The 23,850-nt window shown below is 40.4% G+C and overlaps 1 protein-coding gene across 6 annotated transcripts in view; it reads right to left on the bottom strand.

Annotated features, from left to right (window-relative positions):
• The window catches only part of Enpp2 (ectonucleotide pyrophosphatase/phosphodiesterase 2), a 126,866-nt gene that overhangs the window by 73,952 nt on the left and 29,064 nt on the right, over positions 1 to 23,850 (bottom strand). For 5 of the 6 annotated variants that reach the window (XM_055626397.1, XM_055626392.1, XM_055626394.1 and 2 more), the window contains exons 1-7: positions 22,513 to 22,702; positions 22,158 to 22,257; positions 12,163 to 12,318; positions 9,012 to 9,137; positions 3,470 to 3,530; positions 1,446 to 1,543; positions 1,098 to 1,177 (exon numbers count right to left, since the gene is read on the bottom strand). In XM_055626397.1, the coding sequence (XP_055482372.1) occupies positions 1,098 to 1,177; positions 1,446 to 1,543; positions 3,470 to 3,530; positions 9,012 to 9,137; positions 12,163 to 12,318; positions 22,158 to 22,257; positions 22,513 to 22,668 (777 nt within the window). In that variant the 5' untranslated portion in view covers positions 22,669 to 22,702. Of the gene's footprint in view, positions 1 to 1,097; positions 1,178 to 1,445; positions 1,544 to 3,469; positions 3,531 to 9,011; positions 9,138 to 12,162; positions 12,319 to 22,157; positions 22,258 to 22,512; positions 22,703 to 23,850 lie in introns of those variants that run through there. The other variant, XM_055626396.1, reaches the window with a different exon arrangement.

Below are 23,850 nucleotides of genomic sequence, written 5' to 3'. Positions count from 1 at the left end.
TTACATATATATATATATATATATATATATATAAGTTCTGTTTTCAACTTTATCACAGATGGGTTTTACAACAATGTTAACCAAATCAAGTAGGATAGATATATATAGCCTTTGAGTCCATTTTTACATACGAGTGATAACTAACTTTAAGCCATTTTAGAAATGTAAGATGAGATGAGAATATAATATTTGGCTTTTGACTACTGAAATCTAACAAAATGGACATCTTTATTACTTTGTTTGAGATGTACACGTCTCCAAAGAAGATTCAATTTATGGTTTTATTTTTCTTTAGATTAATAACTTAAAGAATAATGCTAACAAAAATTTTGTTTGAAATAAGAAAATAAGGTAGAGTTTGGAATGTTTGAAAATTAAGACATGGCAGCCCTGAAGCCAACATTCTTATTCAAGAGTTCAGAAGATAAATAATAGATCCCTCTGACGCTGAGAGTTTAATAGGAAACCTGGCAACAACAGTGCTTGAAAAGGCTTTAGTTTTAATTTTGCAATTTGGTTCAGACACCCACGAAGCTCTGAGCAGCACTTGCTATGATTAACAGAGGTAAAGGGAGGGAAACTGGAGGAGATGTTCTTAAGCTCCCTTCAGGCCAGCCAGTTGCATCAGTCGGTAAAAGCCTTCATCAACAGGCCTACAAATCTGAATTTGGTCCCCACATAGAGGGAAGATAACACTGAGGCCCCATCAGTGTTCCCTGACTTACACACACACATATATGCACGCACACATACATGCGCGTGCACACTAGATAAATAGATTTGGCTAACACAGTCAGACTATATTCTTAAGTCACTTCTTTCTTTGTTTTCCGTTTTTATTTTTGCTTTCTTTAAGAGAAAGAAAACATGAAGTTGGGTGAGTAGGGAAGAAGGAATGGTCTGGGAAGAGTTAGGAGACAGGAAAGGATACAATAAAAATATCTTCTCAAATAATAAAAATAAATTCTCAAATAATACATCAAAATATATCTTTTTAAAAATTAAAGCATGTTATATTTAAAAAAAAATACCCCCCTTCAAGTCATTCCAGGGCTAACAAGACCTTTGAATATACATTACTTGAAAACAGTACTTACAGTGGCCAGAGTATATAAGTTAGGGAAGGTTTTTGTGGGGTACACAGGCCTCATGTAAGGAGCATGAGTGCCACAGGATCCTGGAAGTGGAAAATGAGTCATCAGAACATGAAAAGCATCCAGAACAACTTCACGTATAAAATTCATTTTCTCAGCTATGAAAAGCACGTTATTTCTCTTTTTGTATTTCCAATAATGAAATTAAAAGAGAGACAAAGAGAGAGAGAAAGGAAGGTAAGAAAGAAGGAGAGAGAAAGAATGACCGTGTCTTTATGGCTCTGGAAGCCTACAACAGAGCAATGGCTATGACTATTCTGGAAAACAGATAAGAACATGAAATCGACTTACGCAGTTTCTCAATGTTGGGCATGACCTTGCTGCCTTTCTTCATATATGATGCACGAAACCCATCCACAGAGAAGATGATTAATGGAGGGCGGACAAACCTTAAACAGTAACAGAGTAAGTCTCGGGAAACTGCTGCCATAGACATTCCACAGTGTCTGGTCACACTCAGTGACTGGGACCAGTCAATACCAAAAAAGACCCAGGAAGGAAGGAACATAGACAAGCCCAGGCTCCCAACACATAACATTTGAGGCAACTGATTTAGAGTTAAGTGGGTAAAGTTATTTGGCCAAGAGAAAGTAGTTGACTCTACTGGTGTTTCTTACATTACAAGCAAAGGCCTTATGCAATAGTTAAATTAAAAAAAAAAAAAAATGAGCAGTGCCATGTGTCAAAAAGTATGTATTTTCTCTAATTTTTAACCTGGAAAGTTCTTATTTATTCTTTAAAACTCAGCTTTAAGTTTCCTTCTCTATGATGTTAGCTGCCCATGCTTCCAAATTCCTTCATGATGTTAAGACATACTTCCTTTGCATTCAGATATACATTATTGTATAGCTTACAGTTATCTGTTAACAGGCTTCCCTTCTAGAGTTTCACACTGCTCTGGAATTTGCTATGGAGACTAAGCTAGCATCAAACTCACAAATCTCCTGCTTCAGCTTTCACTGAGGCTTCAGTTTTAGTGCTGGGATTAAAGGCATGGGCCACCATAACCAATTGCAATAAATACTTATCAGAGATATTAGTGAATTAATGACTACACGAGTGAAGTAAAATTAACAACAGTAACACTCTTTCTCAAGGTGATTTAAATTATGAAGAATTTAAAAAGTCTATCAGCAAAGAACTTGCTGATCCAGGCCAGGAACGGATGAAATGCTATGTTATTATCCTAAGGGTGCAGTTAGTCAATCATGAGAGAATACTGAACTATGTGCAGAGTTCTCTCCTATAACTTGAAGCTAATTGAGCAACTCTTAGCTTGTGGCTATTAGAAGTCATGTTACAAGTAAAACACATTTTGAGGGGGACCATCCATAAACGATCAGAAATTGTTTCATCCCATTCCATACATCCAAAGTGTTGAAATGTCTTTATTTATCTCTCCTTTTATGCCTAATTAAGACTTTTTAAAGGTGGGTAGGGGACAAAGATATCTAAACACTTAAATTCTGCATTTCAGGCTGCAATACCTAAATACCAAAAAGATTAAATACATTATAAAAATGCATTTATTGAGAATGTATTTTCTGCCAAGCACTGTAAAGACCCATGAAGTCTCCACAGCTTCCTGGAAGGCTTAAATGTCTGATTCCAGACACGATTCCAGAGATGTTAGGTGTCCCTCGTTTGGCTGTTCCCCAGTGAGGCAGCCCTTCGGCAGAGAAGTGAATTTCTGCCGAATCTGGTAGGAGTTACCTTCTTGGATGACAGCTTTAGAAGTTCTAGAGTCTGCTTCTTTCTCTCCCTTCCCTCACACACTAACAAAGGTAAAAACAGAACTCAAGGAAATCTGCTGAAGGGGAGGCACAGCGGTGCGGCAGGGAATCGCTGCAGGAAATGCATCCTCTAGTGGTACACAGATGCACTTTGGTGGACCACAGCAGACACCGAGACTCCGCTGTGCACAGCAGTGGTAGAAGAAGGTTGAAAAGAGAACATCGAAGCTTCGAGATAGGACTGGCTGGCGACATGCCTCAGCAGTCAAAGAGCCTGCCTGCAAACCTGCTAATCTGAGTTGGATCCCTGGAAGCCACTTAAAGTCAGGAGGGAATAAACTCCAGAAAGTTGTCCTTTGACCTCCACACACACACATACACAACCTGCACACACCCGACAATGCATGACTAGTTTTGTTTTTATTTTTTAAAAGCCTTGAGATAGCTTCACTGGCAACATGTTTATAAGAACTCACACAAGGGGCTTTTCATCTTAAAATGTCTGCGGTTATTTACCCATCTATTTTTGTGATGGCTTATCAAGGAATGTGGCGGCATATCCATAAGAAAAAATACACTCACCCTGCAGGGCATTCAGGGACTTTTATCTCTTCACAATCATCATCTACCCAGTGTGATTCTCCTACAAAGAAAAATGGGGATATTTATTGTGAAATCTATTTATAGACGCCAACCAGAGAGCAGAAGTACAATGCCAGAATCTGTGTCCTGTTTGGGACTTGTTTATAGGACACCAACTAAAAAGAAATTCTGAAATAAAGTCTAGTGTCTGCTCTGGCTTTTAAAGTACACCCATACATGGTGGGAAAGCTAAGATTTAATAACCTCAGATGGTGTTTATTTCAGCTTTCAGAGCCTAAATGGTTTGTAGATTTAAAAAAAATAAAATAAAAAATAAAACAGTGGCGTCAGTGGACAAGATTTCATGTTTGTTTCCCTCCAAAAATAAACTGTTTGGTCATTAGATGGAACATTCCCTCCCCTGCCACTAAAGATCTCAAAGACATAGAAAGCATAACATGACTTCCCTTCAGATGGAGAAAAAGCTTATGCTGTTATAATAATAGTCAAGAGTACACAATAAAAATATTACAAGAGAGCATTTTCTGATGAGCGCGTGTATAGTACTAAATTTATAAATCAAAACCCAAGCTGTCTTTCACTTTTATCTTGCATCAAGATCTAAGAACATAAGTCCTGCATGTGTGAAAGCCACAGGTTTATGTTAAGTGTCTTTCTCTGTCACGATCCCTCTGATTTTCTGAGACAAGGTCTTTCCATGAACCGGAAGCTCACAGATTGGCTGAACTCTCTGGCCAGTGAGATCCCAGGATCTGACTGTCTCCATGTATCACCTTGCCTAGGTTCTTACACGGATTCTGGCGACCTGAATTCTTCCACACTTCCTCATACCTCCACCAAACCATAGTTTACTCAGCCCAGAGCTGTTCTATAATTAGGCTTTTCCTGTGGTTTATACCCCAGATGCCCATGCTAGTGCCATCTCCAATGTGGCAGTGCTTGAAGTGACAGAACCTTTAGGAGAGAGAGCCTAGTGGAAAGAAATGGGGTTGTGTTGGGGAGGACCATCCTCACAAGAGATTAATGCATGTCTCTTGGGACCTCATTAGTTTCCACAAGAAAGAAAAGTCTTAAGGGAGCCTCGGCAGGCTCCCTTCATTGTGACAGGATCTGCCGTGATACAGCCCAACAGTCACGATCAGAGATCAAACAGGCAGGGGCTTTCCAACGGAGACTTACAGCCTCTAAACTGTGAGTAATCTCATCCATAAAAAGGCCCAGCTTCCAGATTGCTGTGCGTTCAGGACCAGCCTGGTCTACAAAGTGAGTTCCAGGACCACAGTTATGCAGAGAAACTCTGTCTCATATATAAAAAAAAAAAAAAAAATCCCAGCCTCAGATATTTCGATTTCACAACAAAAGATATAGGGATGAAATTCTTTGGGGAAAAAAAGTCAATAACAATAAGAATTTGCCTTAAGTTTCTTTAAGACAAGCAAAAATTATGTCTTGAACAGACATGAAACTTGTCACCAATATCTCACAGAAATTTCTCCCACATAAAGAACACTGGAAGTCTCCCATGGCCCAGAACCATTCAGCTATTGGATGACCCGGAAAGATAGTGAATAAGCTGAATTAGCTTTATCAAGCATGAGTAACTCAGGCCAGCCATGTGAGGCTTAGTAAAGCACTGAAATCAGAATTCAAACCAACAAAAATGGCCTTAACCTGTCATGATTCAGTGACTAATGATATTCAGGGCTTTTCTTTTGTAGCTAGCCCTTGTGTCCTTAAAGATTAAAAGGAAAGAAAAAATAAATTCTTGATGAATGCCACACTTCAAAATAAAAGCATAACTCTTAGAGTAGAGAGAACTTCACAATGCAATAGCAGTAAAGCAAGGTTTCCAGATCCATTTACACCTCACAGAAATTATTTCCTTTTTTCTTAAAATCTCTTTTCTTTCTTTTCTTTTTCTGGTTTTTTAAGACAGGATTTCTCTGTGTAGCCTTCGCTCTCCTGGACTCACTTTGTAGACCAAGGCTGACCTTAAACTCACAGAGATCTGCCTTCCCCGAGTTCTGGGATTACAGGCATGCGCCATGGCACCCAGCTTTCTTTCCTTTTCTCAACAAGGGATTTAATCCAAGGTCTTGCACATGCTATGTCCTAGCCAGTACCTGAAGTCATTTAACAGAAATGCTTTATAAACATTCTGTGCCAGAGAGAGGAAAGAATTTAATTTAGGAAATAAGAGGTGACGTGACCTATAGACAAATGGTAATGGTTTTTTGCTTGAACATCCGTAAGTGCCTGGTGTGGTTCCTGAAATGCCTTCCTTTAAGAAGTTGTGTCTTTTTTTTTTTTTTCATTTTTAAAAATTTTTGTATTATTATCACTTATTACAATTTATTCAATTTGTATCCGGGCTGTGGCCCCCCTCCCTCATCTCATCCCAATCCCACGCTCCCTCCCTCTTCTCCCCTTATATCCCTCCCCTAGTCCACTGATAGGGGAGGTCCTCCTCCCCTTCCCTCTGACCCTAGCGTATCAGGTCTCAACAGGATTGGTTGCATTGTCTTCCTCTGTGGCCTGGCAAGGCTGCACCCCCAAGGGGAGGTGATCAGAGAGCCTGTCACTGAGTTCATGCCAGAGAAAGCCCCTGCTCGCCTTACTAAGAACCCCACTTGGAGACTGAGTCTATGGGCTACATCTGAGCTGGGATTTTAGGTCCTCTCCATGCATTGTCCTTGGTTGTGTTATCATTCTCTTCAGGGCCCCCAGCGCTCAGTTTTGATGGCTCTGTTGGTCTCCTTTTGGAGGTCCTGTCCCCTCCAGATCTTTCTATCTCACTTTTTTTTTCATAAGATTCCCTGAACTCTGCCCAAAGTTTGGCTATGAGTCTCAGTCTCTGCTTCGATACCTCGATCAGTAGAATCTTTCAGAAGCCCTCTGTGATAGGCTCCTGTTCCCTGTCTTCTCCTACTTCCGATGTCTATAACATTTGCCCTTCTGAATGAGGATTGAGCATCTTTCTTAAGGTCTTCCTTGTTATTTAGCTTCTTTGGGAGTACAGATTTTAGTATGTTTATCCTATCTTATAGGTCTAGTATCCACTTATAAGTGAGTATATACTATGTGTGTCTTTCTGCTTCTGGGATACCCCACACGGATGATCTTTTCTAGATCCCACCATTTGCCTGCAAATTGCATGATTTCCATTGTGTAAATGTACCACAATTTTCTGTATCCATTCCTCCATTGAGGGATATCTAGGTTGTTTCCAGCTTCTGGCTATTACGAATAGAGCTGCTATGAACATGGTTGAGCAAGCGTCTTTGTTGTAACCTTGTACAACCACTTTGAAAATCAATTTGGCGCTTTCTCAGAAAATTAGGAATAGCGCTACCTCAAGATCCAGCTATACCACTCCTAGGCATAGATCCAAAAAAGGAAGCTGTATCTTTTATATTTTCTATAGGCCACTGACCATTAATATCATAAAAACATCATATTCTGCCAACAACACACATACACTCGCATATTGTACAAATATGGCTGCAACTGGATCCACTGATGCTCTAGTGTCCTTCCTCAGCAAGCACCCCCAGTCCTAGGCTGCCGCTGGGGCCTTGGCAAACAGCTTACATCCACTGGGAACAAAAGTCGTGTTCCAAAGCTTCAAATGACTTGGTGATTTACTCCTTAACACAGAGTCTCTCTTCCTGTGGCTATGATAAAACAGCCTGAAAATAACAACTCCAAGCAGAAAAGGTTTATTTCAGCTCATGAATCAAGGGACCGTGCACCATGGAGGTGAAGGAAGGCAGCAGGCGATTGGGGCAGTCTGTCTCATCTGGTTCACAATTCTTGAAAGCACGGAGCAAAAAAAAAAAAAACCCTGCATGGTATACAGTCCTAGCCCCTGCCCACTGGTAAGATGGGTAAATGCTCTACCCTAGATAGAACATTTATACTAGCCTCTCTAGAGCTCAAGAAGAAACATTGTGTGGGAAGAACATAAGAGCGTGAAGGTAGGTAGATGTAAACTGTTGCCTTCAGCGCAACCACAAGCCCACGGCAGCTGCAGAGGTCTGCAATGGGCCTGTACAAGAACAAGGCTGACAACGCCCCACAGGGAACCACGGTGACCTTCTGACTGCTGCTGGCTTGAAGGGGAGGGGCACTTAAGCCTAAGTCAACAGAGTTGGATGTGGTTACATTCAGTGGAACTCAAAACAAAACAAAATGACATACATGTGGGAAATATACTTATAGGCAGGGGGAGAATGAGAGTAGAAGGGAGGTTAAAAAAAAAAAAAAAAAAGGAGGACTCCAGTAAATAGAAAATACTATATATACAGTACAAGAAATTATCAAAGAACAAATTATATAAAAGGTATTCCAAAAACATGTGTCTTGGGGAATGGAGAGACTGTTCCATAGTTAATGAGCTCGTACTATTCTTGCAGAGGATCAGGGTTCAGTCTCTAGCACCTATTAACAACCATCCATAATTCCAATTCCATGGGATCCGAAACCCTGTGCTGGCAACCAGGCATGCATGTGGCTCACAGAAATGCAGTCAGCCAAACCCCTCATATACATAAAATGAAATTTTAAACTCTAATTTGTTTTGTAAATATGGCCTGTCTACATCAATTAATGCAATAAAGTAATCAAAATATTTCCCACTACCGACATTTGAAGAGGCCCATGTCCCAGGTAATTCTAGACCCTCTCAGGTTAGTCATCACACAAGCCAAGGCAAGACTCACCAAGGCTTGCTTTGCCAAGTCCCTTCCCAATCCCACTTCCCTGACCTTCACACATGGTTTTCCTATAGTGCATTTTCTCAATAAACTTCATGGACCCAATTACCAGGCTCTGGTGCTTAAGAAACCTGATATTAAACAACACAGAAAGCTCAGAAATATCTTAAATATTATGGTTTCGTCTAATTTTGAGACGTTTGTTTACTTTTTTGCTGTATCAAATCAATGAAATACAAAAGATGACAACTAAGAAGGAGTGTAAAAAATTAAAAAGTATAATTCTGAGGCTGGAGAGATGGCTCAGTGGTTAAGAACACTTGTTGCTGATAGACTAAGAAGAGAAGGAAGGCGAGGGGGACCTCCCCTATCAGTGGACTTGGGGAGGGGCATGCATGAAGAAGGGGGAGGGAAGGTGGGATTAGGAGAGGAGGAGGGAGGGTTTATGGGGGGATACAAAGTGAATAAAGTGTAATTAATAAAAAAAATTAAAATTAAAAAAAAAGAACACTTGTTGCCCTTTCAGAGGACCCAAGATTGGCTCAGTTCCCAGCACCTACATGGTGGCTTATAACCATCTGTAACTCCAGTTCCAGGCAATTTGGCACCCTCCTCCGACATCCACAGGCACCACACACACATGTATGATGCATGTACTTTCATGCAGGCAGAACACTCATACACATAAAAAAGGATATTAAAAAAAAATACAATTCTTTTCCATCTCCAAACCCCACACCTTAGGTGTTATGTACTTTGGCGAATGCCCAGTGTTTATTGTCTCAGGGCAGCCTGAGAGCACGCACCTTTACAGACCACTTGGTAATTGGTACAGCAGTCTCCTCGGGACAAGCAGTCTTCTGAGCAGTGACAGGCATTTTCCTCGTTCCGCACTTCTCCACATCTGTCTTTGGTGCACTCCCAGCCACGGGCTGAAATCATCACAGTGAAACACTCTCACTGCCACACACAAACCCAATGAAAGAGGCCGCAGTTGCTTACAAGGGGTTCCAACAAAAAGAGCCAGAAGCCCACATCACTTAATCTGTTTGTGAAATTTGAGTCAGCCAGAGGCCAGGAAGACATTTGGAGAACTTACAGATAGGATGAATATCTAATTTTTCAAAGCAGAGGGCACGCTCACAACAGAGCTGAGCTCTCACAGAAAAACAAAACCCAGAAAGTCAAACAGAGTATCCCGACCCTTGCAGAATGGCTCTGAGTACCACAAAAGGAGAAAGAACAGAAAGGGACGTTCGTGCCTTCCAAATCCCAACTGACCAAAATGGCCATCTATAAAATGAGGTTTCCTGCTCCTAAGGAGGTCAGTAAACAGGCTACAGCTTCCTGACTGAGTGATAGCTTAGGATTCAGTTATTCAGGGAAACGTGGGGAAAAAAAGCAACTTTTTCATTTTAATTAGAGTGTTAGTATCATCTTTTAATTGATTTTGTTTTAGAAAATAAACTATATGTCTTAAGGAAAAAAAATTTTTTTACGAAACCATATTGTTCACTATTATATTTCATCTCAGATATAAGACTGTCAGACTAACCACCACATTCTAGCTGTTCAATGAATATTCAATAAATATCTTTAAAATGGTGGTGGAAGGGAACTATGATTCTTGAAATTGAGGAAAATGACATAAAGAGCTTTCATTTGGAATCCAAGTATTTAGTTTTTCCATTTCCCATAATCTGTCTGCCTCATTGTTTTTCATCCTCTGTGTGCTGAGAGTATAGCAAAGTTTGAAAGACAAGAGCTCTGTCTTCCTGGTGCTCATATCTAAGACAGAAAGACAGACTACATGGATGCAACCAACAGACACCATCACTCAGTCATGGGAAGGGAAGAAAAAGGCATGAATGGGGCAGTAGAAGGGCTACCAAAAGAATGGTCAAGAAAATGAATTATGATTCTTGAAATTGAGGACCATGACATAAAGAGCTTTCATGGGCAGTAAAGCACACTTGGAACACTGAAAGCCTTCATCCTTTAAAATGTGTAGTCAGTAGAAAGCAATGACATTCTTCTACATCAAGGCTGCTCCTTCATGACATTCTACCAAAGAGGAGCCCTTGCTAAGTGATCGAATAGACAGAGGTGGAATAGTCAGTGAATTATGTTCCATTTGGTGGAATGTTACACTGTCATTTGAAAAGACAGTGTTTAAAAGACTATAGATACAGATAATGCCTCCCACATGACTGTGTATATAAATACACACAGAGATATACATACACTATCCAGACATGCTAAACACAGAAAGCGTTTACACTGAAATCTCAGGCTTGCTTCCTGTGTTGGCATAGCAGAGCCTTAAGAACTTTTCTTTTCTCCTTTCAACTTTTTATTGTTATTTGACATTTGATTCTTCCACATTCAATACATGTTGGCTTAAGACACCAGAAAACAAAGTGCTTTACAGAATGTTGTTATAGTCTGTATTAAACTACGAAGAATGGCATGAGTTACATTCAAAGAGAACTAACCTAGAATCAGGGGTTCATTAATCTTTGCAAGGAGTTTTAAGACCAGAATGTTGGAAGATTGGCATAAGTTATTGGAGACAAGATACTCAAGGTAAGGCGGGAACATAAAATGTTCTAAAAATCCTCAGTGCAAATCAGACACAGATTTCTGGTTTGCACTTATGTTTTAGAGTCAAAGAGCTCCGTGGGATGTCTATTCTACCATATCCTCAGTTTACAAGAGTCTGAGGTCTTAAGCTTGAGGAGTCACAGTTGAAGAACCATGGGAAATCCACAACAAAATGCATCTGCCTACTTAGAAAATTCATTATGCAAAATTAAGCTAATGAAACCCTAACCCACACCCTTAGGTTGTGGAGGAAATAAGTCCCAATTAGTGAAGGACTTTATTTTAATTTTCTCATATTTACATTGCATGTTTTATATTTAAGTCTTTACCTACACATTCTTTTTTATTTTTTTATTATTAGTTACATTTTATTAACTCTGTATCCCAGCTGTATCCCGCTCCCTCATTCCTTCCCAAACCCTCCCTCCCTTTCCAAGTCCACTGATTGGGGAGGACCTCCTCCCCTTTCATCTGACCCTGTTTTATCAGGTATCTTCAGGACTGGCAAAGTCCTCCTCTGTGGCCTAGCAGGGTGGGAAGGTCAAAGAGCCAATAAGTCAGGAACTAAGGTTTAAGGAAATGCAATTATGTCTCATTTTAAAAAATCAGACAAATAGCAATGGTTAAGCTGGGCTTTCCAAAATACCACCAATGCACAGAAGTAAGAATTTGTCAAGGAAGCTGAGAAATCAGTTTCCAGTGTACAAAGCAGAGAGTCTTACCATTTTCTTAGCTGGATTGCATGAGGTTTTGCCCAGGGACAGAGACATGGTAGTGAGCCTGCAAGCTACTCCAAAAGACCTATCTAAAAAATGTTTGGCTTTGAAAACAGAGTGATGTGATGTCAAAAGTCCCCAAGACTGCTTTTTCCTTGACTCCTGTGCATCCCTTCAATAGTACATATTTTCTAATGGCCATTCCACTGCAGGATAAATAAAATCGAGAAAACTTTAGATTGCAGAGCTGCCCATCGCACAAGACCCCAGACTGATCCCATAAGTGGTTTCCATTTGCACAGAATACAGGGAACTAGTTTTAAACGCATTACTTTCCAAATGTGCACAATTATAAGCAACAAACCCTAGCAGTGAACGTGAGGTGAGGAAGATGGACAAAGGCATGGCCACAAATGCTTTTCAAACCAGTCTATAGTGCCTGCAGTTGGAAAGCGCCTTCTTTGGCTGTGCCAAGAACGACTGAGCCACGTTATCCATAAGAAGTACATTCTTCAGGCAACCATCAAGAAACAAACCAAAACCCACTATGTGAATAGGCTAAAAGAGAAGTGCGTAACAGCTAGGTGTCACTAGGGTGTCTTTTGCTGGAAGGGAGAGGCATCCAGAAGTCACATACCTGTTTTCAAACAGAGCTCATCAAAGTCATGGCAGCAGCTGCTGTAGCTCTTGCACAGGTTGTCACACCGACAATCAGGAGGGCCAACCTCTTGAAGCTCAAAGCATCTCCCCCTGCAGGACCCAGATGTGTTGGTCCAGGGAGAGTCAGACAACACTGCCATTTGAACAAGAGGCAAAGACAAGAGATTAGGGAGTGGCCATGTCACCAACGCGAGAGTGGTACTTGGGAGCAGTTGGAGTGGAATGCAGCCAAACTCTGGATGAGAAACCTATCTTCAGTGCCTGCAACTTGGGCACCTCAAGCATGCTGACCATCTTCCATAAACCACAGCTCCCCTATCTGTAAAATGAGAGGCTCATAAAAGTAATTCCAGACTGAAATGAGAAATGAATGAAACAACCTGTGTGAAACGTTGATCAGAACACCAAGAATACACAACTGTTGGCTCTACTCGTGATTACAGTAATAAGTACTATCCATGTGTAATGGTGCATGCCCCTATTGGAATAAGAGTTCATTTTCTATTTTTAAAACCACATAACTAGCCGAACTTCACAGTATGCCAATGATCAAGCACTAAGGAGAGACAAGAGGATTCAAGGCTAGCCTGGGCTACCTAGCAAGATTTGGGGTGATAAAGCTGTCATCGCCACCAAAACCATAAGGAAATGTGAGTATGTTTTTAAAACTGTCTGAACACATATGATCATGTATAACTGGAGCACATATAACTCCAGCCCCGGGGGATCTGACTCTGGCTCCTTCTCTGGCCAGACGTTGCATTCACACGTACACACAATCTAAATTGTCATCCTCTTTTTAAAAGAATATACTAAAGCTTTATGAAAAAGACAATTCTAGAAAAATCTAGTTAAATCATAGAGCACCGAATCTTAAAGACAAAAACATCAATACCATAAAAAATATTAATTCATCCTAAACCTAAATATTCATAGAGATAAATACTCAGAATCCTAGAAAGTTGAAAGGATAGAAAAACTTACTGACAGAAATAGAAAGATGTTGGAAGGAAAAAGTAATTTGGTGGCAGGGTAAAAAAAGTATATTCTGGAGGTAAATAGTTAAGGTTGGTGTTAGAAAATAAATTCATCAGTATTGTGGATAAGGCACAGAAATAAAGCCAAATACATAAGTTTATTTTATTTAAAAATTGCATTTCAAAAAAGGCCTCTGAAAGGCTCTTCCCTACAGACTATCAAAGCAGACGCTCAGATTTATGGCCAACTGTTGGGCAGAGTGCATGGAATCTTATGTAAGAAGTGGGAAATAGTAAGATCTGAAAAGGACAGGAACCCCACAAGAAGAGCAACAGAACCAGAAAATTTGAACACAGGGGTCTTCCCAGAGACTCATACTCTAACCAAGTACCAGGCATGGAGATAACCTAGAACCCCTACACAGATGTAGCCCATGGCAGTTCAGTGTCCAAGTGGGTTACATAATAATGGGAAGAGGGACCGCCTCTGACATAATCTGATTGGCCTGCTCTTTGATCACCTCCCCCTGAAGGGGGAGCAGCCTTACCAGGCCACAGAAGAAGACAATGCAGCCACTCCTGATGTGATCTGACAGATTAAGATCAGAAGGAAGGAGAGGAGGACTTCCCCTATCAGTGGACTTGGGGAGGGGCATGCGTGAAGAAGGGGGAGGGAGGGCGGGATCGGGAGGGGATGAGGAAGGGGCTTATGGGGGGATACAAAGTGAATAAGGTGTAATTAATAAAATAAAATAAAGAATTAAATGTGACAATATGCCCAACAGATTTGGCACTATTTTAGTCACAACATATTAAGTGCTAAATAAATTCTTCTTCAAAAAAAAAATCCTCTGTCTTGAAATTTGCAACATTTTATGAACTCACAGAGAACTGTCTGACCTTTTAGTTCATTGTCTTCTATTTTCCACACACAAAAGCAGATGAGATATATATAGAACAATATATGTAACATACCTTAGCAAATATTATTTATAAATATATTTTAACTTCTATATTTAGAAATTTACCATTTTTACAATACACATATATCACTTTTAAAATCAAGAAAAAGCAAGATGTCAGAGAATATGACAGTTCTAGGTGTCCCCATGCCATTTATTTGAACATGTGGTTCATCTCTTAGTCAACTGTCCCATTCAGAATCAGAGTCTCCAAGCCGAACCTTTATGGCATCAGATCAATTGACATAAAGCAAACAGACTCACTAGACCGTGAGATGTGAAATGCTTTCTCACAGTTGATTTGGGGATGTCGAAATAAATACAAACCACATCAGTTCGGTTTAGAAAATCGTGTCTGTTTGCAATGCAATGTCTTACCTCTGCTCCACAAACCACATTTTTCTGTTGATTTTGGCCAACCTATCAATCGTACAGGCTGAGACATAAACTATGGCAGGCAAGAAGGAAAAATAGGAAAAAAAAAAAAAACGATAGTAAAAGGGAAAATAATGAAAAACTTATAATTGCATGTTCTTTGTTTAAGGGTTGTGCTTGGATAGAATCATTCCAACCACTGCCTAATAAATTCAAGTAGCGATCATTCCCATTGAGCTGTGTCTGTAAACATGCCCACTATTCAAATAGCTGAGATGATGAAAAGAAGTCTGAAGGCATTTGCTCGTCCTGTCTCATCTTCTTTGTGGAGTTCAAGCCAGTATTCAAAACATTCTAATCGTCTACGCCCCGTGTTTGCATTCTTCAAAGACCCTAGATTCTTCACTTCTCAAATACCTTTACACACTTTGGGTTGTGATCATTCTTTGCCCATCCTAGCAAGGTGATTTTGTAAATATTTTCTTATGGTATTAGTCATTCTCTCAATTTGCCCCTTGCTGTCTTTGGAAAGGATTGCCTTAACAGCTTGCCTTATCAGCTATAGTCCTCCTCACCAAGATTGCCACTGAAGACAGTGGTCAGAGTTGCATCTCTATTGCAGAGACACATCTCAGTAAAAATGTGCAAGATCCCACTATCAGCAGCTTCGGTTAGGAGTGAGTTCCCTTGTGAATTAGGAGAAATATGGAAACAAGGAAAATTCATTCTTGGATAACAACGGCAAGTTAAGCTGAGAATAACAGAACGAAAAAAGGAAAAGATAATCTGAGCCATGTAAGAGCTTCTCTAATCCAATAACCCCAAGAAACTTGAGTTGTTCTCCCTTTAAAAAGAGAGAGAGAGAGAGAGAGAGAGAGAGAGAGAGAGTCAGACATGGTGGTGCATGCCTTTAACCTCAGCACTTAGAAGTCAGAGGCAGGCAGATCTCTTTGAGTTTGAGGCCATCCTGATCTACATAGTGAGTTCAAGGATAGCCAGAGCTACTTTGTGAGATCCTGTCTCAAAATAATAAAATCAGTAAATAAATAAAAACAAGAAAAAAAAAAAAAAGAAAGTGCTTGAATTGAGAGTTCACTTGGGCCTTTCCAGAGTCTGTTCCATCCCATCTCTTTACTGCCATAGCAAGCACAGTCCTGTTCATTCTATTAGTCACCCTCTGTATACGGACTTTAAAAAAAAAACTTACTTGCCCACAGTCTGTGTCCTTCTCCCTACATTCAGCCTAAGGATGGAATTGTTTTGTTTTGTTTTGTTTGGGGGTACTTTTAATTATTATTTTTCTATCCATGTGCAGGACATGCATGTGCACAGGCACACATGTGGAAGTTAGATGAAACCATCATGAAGGTGGTTCTCTCCTTGCAACTTTACATGGGTACCATGAGGACTGGTCCTTTGGGCTTAGGTGAAAAGCACCTACCTGCTCTAAGGCATCTCACTAGCCTTAGACCTTTCGAAGACTTGCCTTTTGATTAGAACTGATCCAATGCCAACTCTGGACAGGGCCTTCGATGGCATACCTGAGATTTTCAATGTAGACCCTCCTTTATTGATCTCAAACAGGAGCAAGCATAAGCACTTCAGTTCTATAACTCATTGAGAGGAGAAAAATGACATGGCAGTGAACTGTTGCCATCCTAATAGTTTCCGTCATTACTGAGACAGCCATAAAAATCACAGAATAAAGAAGATGAAAAAGCAAGCCAACAAAGAGCATTCACAAGTACCGAGCGAGAACAAGAGTGTGTGATGGAGGCACTGCCAGCACACCTATGGCATTCAGATTATAAGCTTCCTTTAAGCTACGTCTTCAGACGATGCTGTTTCCCTTCAAAGATTTAGTCTGCTCTGTAATTTTGAAAAGCCAATGCTACAGATCACTTATATAGATAAGTATATAATGTTACTTATACGGGCAAGTCGGTCTTGGGAGACGCTGCATTTTAAAATGTCTGTACACAACTGTAATACGCAGCTGATCCAAGGCTGTGTGTTCCACCTCACCAAAGTATAATTTCATGGTTTAACAGAATGCAAATGTAAATTACATTTTTTTTCTTTCAAATCTGTAATTCAAATAGGAACAGGCAAGATTATTTTAAATTGTCAAGTAAAAACCCCTTTCCAGGGTATTTCACTTCATTGTACACACACAGAAAGACACACAGAGAGATAAAGCTATAAGCCTCTGGTATTGTTTATTTTGCAGACATATAAAAACCACAAACTACTGACAATTTAATTGGACCATTGGGAAGAATCTAACTGATGACAAGGGCTGTCATCAAAGCTGACTCCATCCTATACTCTCAATCATATTTCCTTCTACATCTTCTTGTTAAGGGGAAAATTCAGATCTGGAAAATGGCCAGTGAGGGTGGTAATATTTAAATTTTCAAGTGTTTTAGCCCAGCCTAAAGCTGGATGGACTGAAGTTTCTTCTAACAAGTTGGCCCTGTTGGCAGGGTGGCACTGTCTTCCCCATCAGCACCTCCTGTTCTTGGTGCTCAGCCCAGGTGTCTGCTGAAAACAAAACCCTGAAATGGACTGTGGGCTGTTCTTACACTGGCTTATTCTCTCAAAAGCATAAAGACAGCAGATTCTTTTCTGTTTGCTGTTTTGTCTCAAGCATAAACGGCAAGCAAAGGCTTGGGACATGTGGACAGCATTCAGCATCTGGAATGCTGTCACCCACCTCTCTTCTGGCGTATGTAATGCATTAGTTCTATCTGTCTGTCTATCTATCTATCTATCTATCTATCTATCTATCTATCTATCTATCTAGCTATCTATCTGTAAGACAGAGTTTCTCTGTATAGCTTTGGCTGTCCTGGAATTCATTCTGTAGACCAGGCTGACCTCAAACTCACAAATATCTGCCTGCATCTGCCTCCTGAGTGCTGGAATTAAAGGTGTGCGTCATTACTGCCGAGCAACTTCATCTTTCCTTGAGTGGGTGCCTCTCCCCACTTTTTCTGGGGGCTTTCATCTCGTCCCTTAGCAAGGATCATCAGTTTATATACAGACCCATGTGTCAGTGTTCACTGCTTCTTAAGTATAGAACTTACTTGACAAATCCACAGTTCTCTCCTCTTCCTAGATGCCAGGCGAGATTTCACAGGGTAGTGAAGACAGAGGTAGTGGGGAGAGAGACAGAGGCAGAGGCAGAAATGGATGATGGGTTCACCTGGCAAGTTTTCAGGTATCTGTAGTCTGAAAACACTGTGTCTATAAACACAATATATTCATATGTAGAAAGACTGCATACTAAGAAGACCGAATACAATGTTATTTAAATGAAAATTTAAAAAATTTTAAGTTAACTTTTAGACCATTTAAATAGCACCCACAGTAGTTGAACACATAAATCTGAGTTATTTGCAGAGCTGCTAGCAAACAAGAAAGTGTCAGACACTGCTAAGTCCAACACCTACAAGTGTAAAACCAGCCTTATAACAGAAAGAACCTGAAAGTTTTCCCATACACCTTTTTTGACATATACTATGCTGATCAGTCTTATCATGGCATTTTGCTTTCAATTTTTTTTTTTTTTTTTTTTTTTTGTAAATGAAGAACTAAACCAATGAGTTGCATATCAGCTAGCAGCTGTTCAGCTAAGATTTTAGAGCAGCACAGCCAAATTATTTATTTGACTAAAAAAGGAAGATTGTTTCTTGGATTTGATTGGCATGGGGTCTCTCAGTGCAGCCCAGAATAGCCTGAAACTTGCAACCTTCCTGTCTCAGGTTCCCAAGTACTGGAATCATAGGCATTAAATACCACACACATTGACTAAGTACTACATCATTAACCAAAGAGTTTTTGAATTTTATATGCATGCATTCAAATTTTGGATGCTCTTTTCCAATCACAATTTTGAAAGGTTGGTTGATTTTTATCTATTTAAAAACTCTTGTGTTTTTTGTGAGATTGTGTGTGTGTGTGTGTGTGTGTGTGTGTGTTTTGCGATTTTTCTTTGGCTCTTTTTCATCTGTTTATTTGTTTTGTCCTATGCTTGTTTGTTTGTGCTTTCTTATTTTATTATTATTCTTTAGATGCCAGTTTGATTTCTAAGTAGAGACAGAAATGCTGTGAATTCAGGTGAGAGGGGAGGTGGGGAAGACATAAGAGGAGTTGGGGGAGAGTAAACCATAACTGGAATATACTATACGAAATAAATCTATTTTCAATTTAAGATATGAGGAAAAAGAAAAAATCTATTTTGAACAAAGCACACTGAAATTTCAAATACAGAAACATGACAGAGTTCTCTGCTGTATAAAAGTAAATGGAAAAATCACCACACTGAGCCCTGCTCAACAGAGATCTGCAAAACCGCAATGATGTCTCTGAATCCTAACTCAGATAATTTCGTTCCATTGACTCAAAGTCCCCAGTTTCTATGTTCAGTCTACCATTAAGTGACATTGGGCATTATAGCCATCTGACCATTTTCCTCACAGATGGATGGCTGATCAGTTTTAGATCTTCCTGCATTCTGCTGGGCCGTTAGTTAAATTGCTCTCAACTGTACAATGAGATTCCTAAAATTTTCAAGAACATGAGCCTTCTAATCTTTAGCAACATTTTTTTTTTATTTGTTTGGTTTGATTTGGTTTTTGTTGTTGTTTTCTTGTTATTTGTTTGGTTTTTGAGACAGGGCTTCTCTGTGTAACATAGTCCTGGTTGTCTTGGACTTGCTTTGTAGAACAGGCTGGCCTCAAACTCACAGAGATTGCCTGCTTGTCTCCCGAGTGCCAGGATTAAAGGCGTGCGCCACCACACTCGGCCCCCAAAAAACATTTTCTATTTTCTAATAAAATTGTTATTTATGCTTTTTATTTCATATTTACCCACAAATTAATCACTCATGTGCTTTTAAACTTCCTATCCAGCCCAATAAAAATGATGATAAATTGGACCGAGTTATCAAAATTTTATTAGCCCTGTATTCCTAAGCTCACAAATCCTGTTTTGTCATTCAAGTATCACATTGCTTCTATTTCAAAAAGTACCCATGTCTACCTGGAGACTGAAACAGTAGAGAAAGAAGTATCCCTTCCACAAAGCAGAATCCTCTACAACTCCAGACACACCACATGCATTTTCCTTTCATCTTAAAGATAAATGGGGTGACCACCCCGGGTGTTTGAAGTAAAGATATCCAACTAAACTGCACTTATATTTCCTTTGAAATTTGATTTCCACCCCCTCATTTACCTTGGCATACCTTTCCTGAGCTTTATAACTTTTTCTGGCCTTTCTACACCTTCTAAACATCTCAGGATCTGGGGGAACTCTTATTCTGTCCCCTGCTTCTAACAGATCATCATGTCCTAGCAATAAACACAACTAACAAGTGTGCTCGTTAATTAATGATAAGTTTCTCTGCATGGTCCAGCCTTGACACAGACACCTCAGTCCACAGTACAGCAGTGAGAGTATTCATGCATACAAAACAGTCTCTGGTGTTGCCCAAGGAGCTATCAGGGTTTTACATGAAGCTGCATGCTTTTGAATGGTCTGGGCACATATAAATGAACAATCTCTGTGTTTCTTGTTTGTGAAACACCTGGTGGCACTGAATTCGCAGGATTTCTTTGGAGCCAAAGAGTGTTGTTTAAAAAAAGAACAGGGTGCTTTCTCTCTTGACTCTTATTTTAATAAGTGTAGGGAAAGTTCATCCAGTGTTCTCTGATGCAAAAATTTTGCTAATAGGCCGAACAGCCTACCACATGTCTTACTTAGGAGATTCTCCTTCCAAGCGTAGTTACATTTAAACAGATATGAAAACTGTCTGCACTATGCTTTCCCTCCTTTTCAAAAAGCATCTTTTGTCTTTTCTATTTAAGCAGAAATAAACCCCACTGCATAGACAGCAGGTCAGCTGCATCAAAAGAAAGTTTAAAAATAAAAACCACCTGCGTATATCTAAGTCCTAAACTCAGATGTAAATTGTGTGGCATCCTAAAACTTCACACAGGTGAGATGAGCTGTCACTAGAGAGCACAGAAGATAAAGCAAGATTCTTCTAAACTAATCCTCACTGCTGAGGGCTGAGACATTACAAGTGACTTGCCTGTAACTGTAGCGCTTACTGATATAGACAGAAGATCCCAGGCTGGGACCTTCCTGATCCATCCAGGTCCCCTCCTTCCCCCCTCCAAAAAAAAAAAAAAAAAAAAAAAGTTTGAAAATAATGCAGTGATTAAAGAAACAGCATTTATTCCTGTCGATATCAGATAAAGAAAGCAGAAAAAGGGTTCCTTTTAGGCACCGTGGAATGACCTGGCAGTGGCTGTCAGAGCCCTATGCCATGCCAAGGGCCTGGTCCCCTGTCTTTTAGTTGCAATCAGCTTTAGCAGGAGTGAAAAAGAGGGCTTTGAAGACAGCATTTGCCTCTAATAAAAACAGCATTCTCTTCTGGCCCAGCGACCCCTCTCCTCTCTCCTAACGAAACACAATGCAGTTTTGTCCATTTGGCTCCCTGGGGCCACAATTTTTTAAGATCCGTTTTTTTTTTTTTTCATTCTTCCCCCAAAGCACACCTCACCTCAGCTCACTCACCCACATTTCCTAGTGTTCTTTCAATATTCTCAAACGTGACTCAAGAAACCTACATTCCATGTGCAAAATTCAATAATCTACTACATCCCATTCAATAACAACACATTTATGGTGGTGTAAAGACAGGTGGTGTTCCGGTAGTGCCGCAATCGAGAAATGCAGAGGAACACAGAATTCCCAGAAAGGCAGAAAACATACTGTGATGTCAGAGAGAGGGAGGAAAATATTGCCCCCTAGAGTACCTGTCATTCCAAATGCAATTTTTAATTCTGAAACCATCAGCAGCTCCAATTTCCAGGAAATTAACCAAGCCATTGCTTGCGACCAGGTCAGCTAGGCCCCCTCAGCCTGCACAAGCGTTCCTTTATGAAGCCCCACTCTGCTCGGGGCAGCTCAGTGCAAAGGAGCCCCATTCACGCCAGCTGGGCTAAGTCAGGAAAGTTCCCAAAACTCACCTTGCCTTTTCCAGAAGGGAACACAGAAGAGCGCAGAGCTACTCTTGAGGCTCTGCAAAGAGATCACCTTGAGGGTCCCCCTATTCTCAGTAAATCTTAGTTCCAAACTTCTACCTGTCTAGTTTCGTAAAAAAAAAAAAAAAAAAAGTTTATTGCCTTTTTTTAAACTTCCTTTTTTCTCACTTCTGAGATACTTTCTGGTTGCAAATAACGTACTTTATACCACACGGCAGGACACCAGTCTGACCATCTGCTCCTCATGGTACCTGTCAGTATCATCCCTCTCCAACAGTAAACCAAGATCTGTTCTCACTGCTCTCAGTCTGGCTTTGTTTATGAACAAAGGTTCTCATTTTATTTCAACATTTACAAACTTCAGTGTACAAAAATGTAAACAGCCAGTTGTTAAGAAGCAACAATAAAGGTCTTTGATTAAAACAACATTCTTTACACCTAAATCAGAGACATAATTAGTTTTGTGACAGAGAAACCTTGAGCTAAATTAATCACCCTGCAAGGTCGTCAGGAAGATGAATGTCTGAAGTTGTTAACGAGGATTGCCTATGTGCACAACACTGTTAAAGAATCAAAAATGCTGATAACTGCTACTCTTACCTGTGGGAGGTCCTTCATCCCATTCTGCCCTCTTAATTCGACTTGCTGTGAATCCTAAGCAGATATTGACACCGACGGCAAAAGTGAACAAGGATAGTACCTAGGGGAATAAAGAGACCAGGTTGTCAGACACAGCTGTATTAGACGGCCTCAAGTGCATGAAAGCAGTTCAGATGACTCCAGCTACCCCAGTCCTGCCAACTCCGAAAGGCATCTTCACATACGTCTGAATTTGAACAAGGGAGAAAAAAAAAATACATATATATATATATATAATGTATATGTATATATATAATTCAAATGGAAGTAATCCTGGAGATTCAGGACCTCGCTAGTCACCGCATCCTCCTCCTACCTGGTGTGACCCGAAACAGCCTTGTCTTGCCATGCCGAGGGATTCTTGGAAAGTCTCTGCAGGGTGTTCTCTGCTTGCCTGAATGCACTGCTTTCGGGGCTCTGAGTTCAGTCTATTAACTCCAAGCGATCCCACCTGGGCAGTTGACAGGCTCATCTGATTCGTGCAGAGCTCGATTCCATCACAGTTGGTTCACAAATCGCAACTCTGAGCCTAAGAGGCTTAAGGCAACATCCTTCTTGGCCCCACCCCACCCCCGGCGGCCCCTCCCCTCACACACACACTTTCATGTGGTATCCTTTGGCAACCGGAGGACTTCTTATGTAGCTGTGGCCAATAACAGTGCATGTTCATTTTTCTTCCTTCACAAATACATGGTTTGTCAAAAGAGAAACCAAATGTATTTTATCCGATAAAAATGAAACAGAACTGCCCAGAACTTCCCATGAGCTGGAAGCTTTTGCTATGTAGTTATTTGATGTCCTCAATCTCACAACTTCAGGGATTTTTTTCTTTAACAAGAAAAAAAAAAGTTTTACAATTTATAAACCAAATAAATCTCTCTGTCTTTACCATTTGTTTATTTTTCTGGCAATTCGAAGAACCATGTCTCTGTATAACTACATTCTCAGCTACTTCTGATTCCTCAGGAGTCTCTCACAATGGAATCTTCCAAAATTGCAACTCACACAAGAGATAGCATTATTTCCCTCCATGTTGTTATATTTTACACTAGTAACTTTTATCAAAATACTGGGACTGCCAGCTAAGCTGCATAAAGTGCTTCTGAGTATGAGGAAAGACAGCATCATTCAAGTCTCTACCCATTCCTGACAAAAGTCAGCTTGTTTGTGGGGTGGGGGCGGGGGTAGGAAGAGGCCTAAGGGACAGTAGGGGGGAGCTTGATTAGCCTTGAATTTAGCTCAGAATGGCAATGGCTGCAAGAATTCCCTCAAATGCTCATCTCATTTGAAGAGGCTGGGTGGTGTGAGGCTGGTGTGTGTTGAAGCTTCTATCCCAAGCAATTTAGCAACTTCGCAACCACACCAAATTTAGAAGTCTCTAAATCGGAAAGTCGTTTACATATTATATGCCTTTAGGATTCAAATGAGGGAAAGCTTGTTTTTGGCTTTTCCCTGCCAGGCCCCTTGACTATCATTCTTGCAGAGCACATATGTGCATACGTAAACAAACAGAAACCTTCCATGCAGCAACTGCTGAAGGAGCCCCATGGCTCTGCTCGCATAAAACCTGATAGCACAAAAGCCAAGCGCCTGTTTGCGTGGGTCGCAGAGTAAGCCTGGCTTTCATTATAAACGCTAGGATTTAGTAAACAGC

This window comes from Psammomys obesus, unplaced genomic scaffold (genome assembly GCF_907164565.1).
Source record: "Psammomys obesus unplaced genomic scaffold, mPsaObe1.curated_primary_1811, whole genome shotgun sequence".
NCBI classification, from domain to species: Eukaryota; Metazoa; Chordata; class Mammalia; order Rodentia; family Muridae; genus Psammomys; species Psammomys obesus.
The sequence above is the reverse complement of the archived record's forward strand: the minus strand, read 5'-3'. Positions and strand labels throughout refer to the sequence as shown.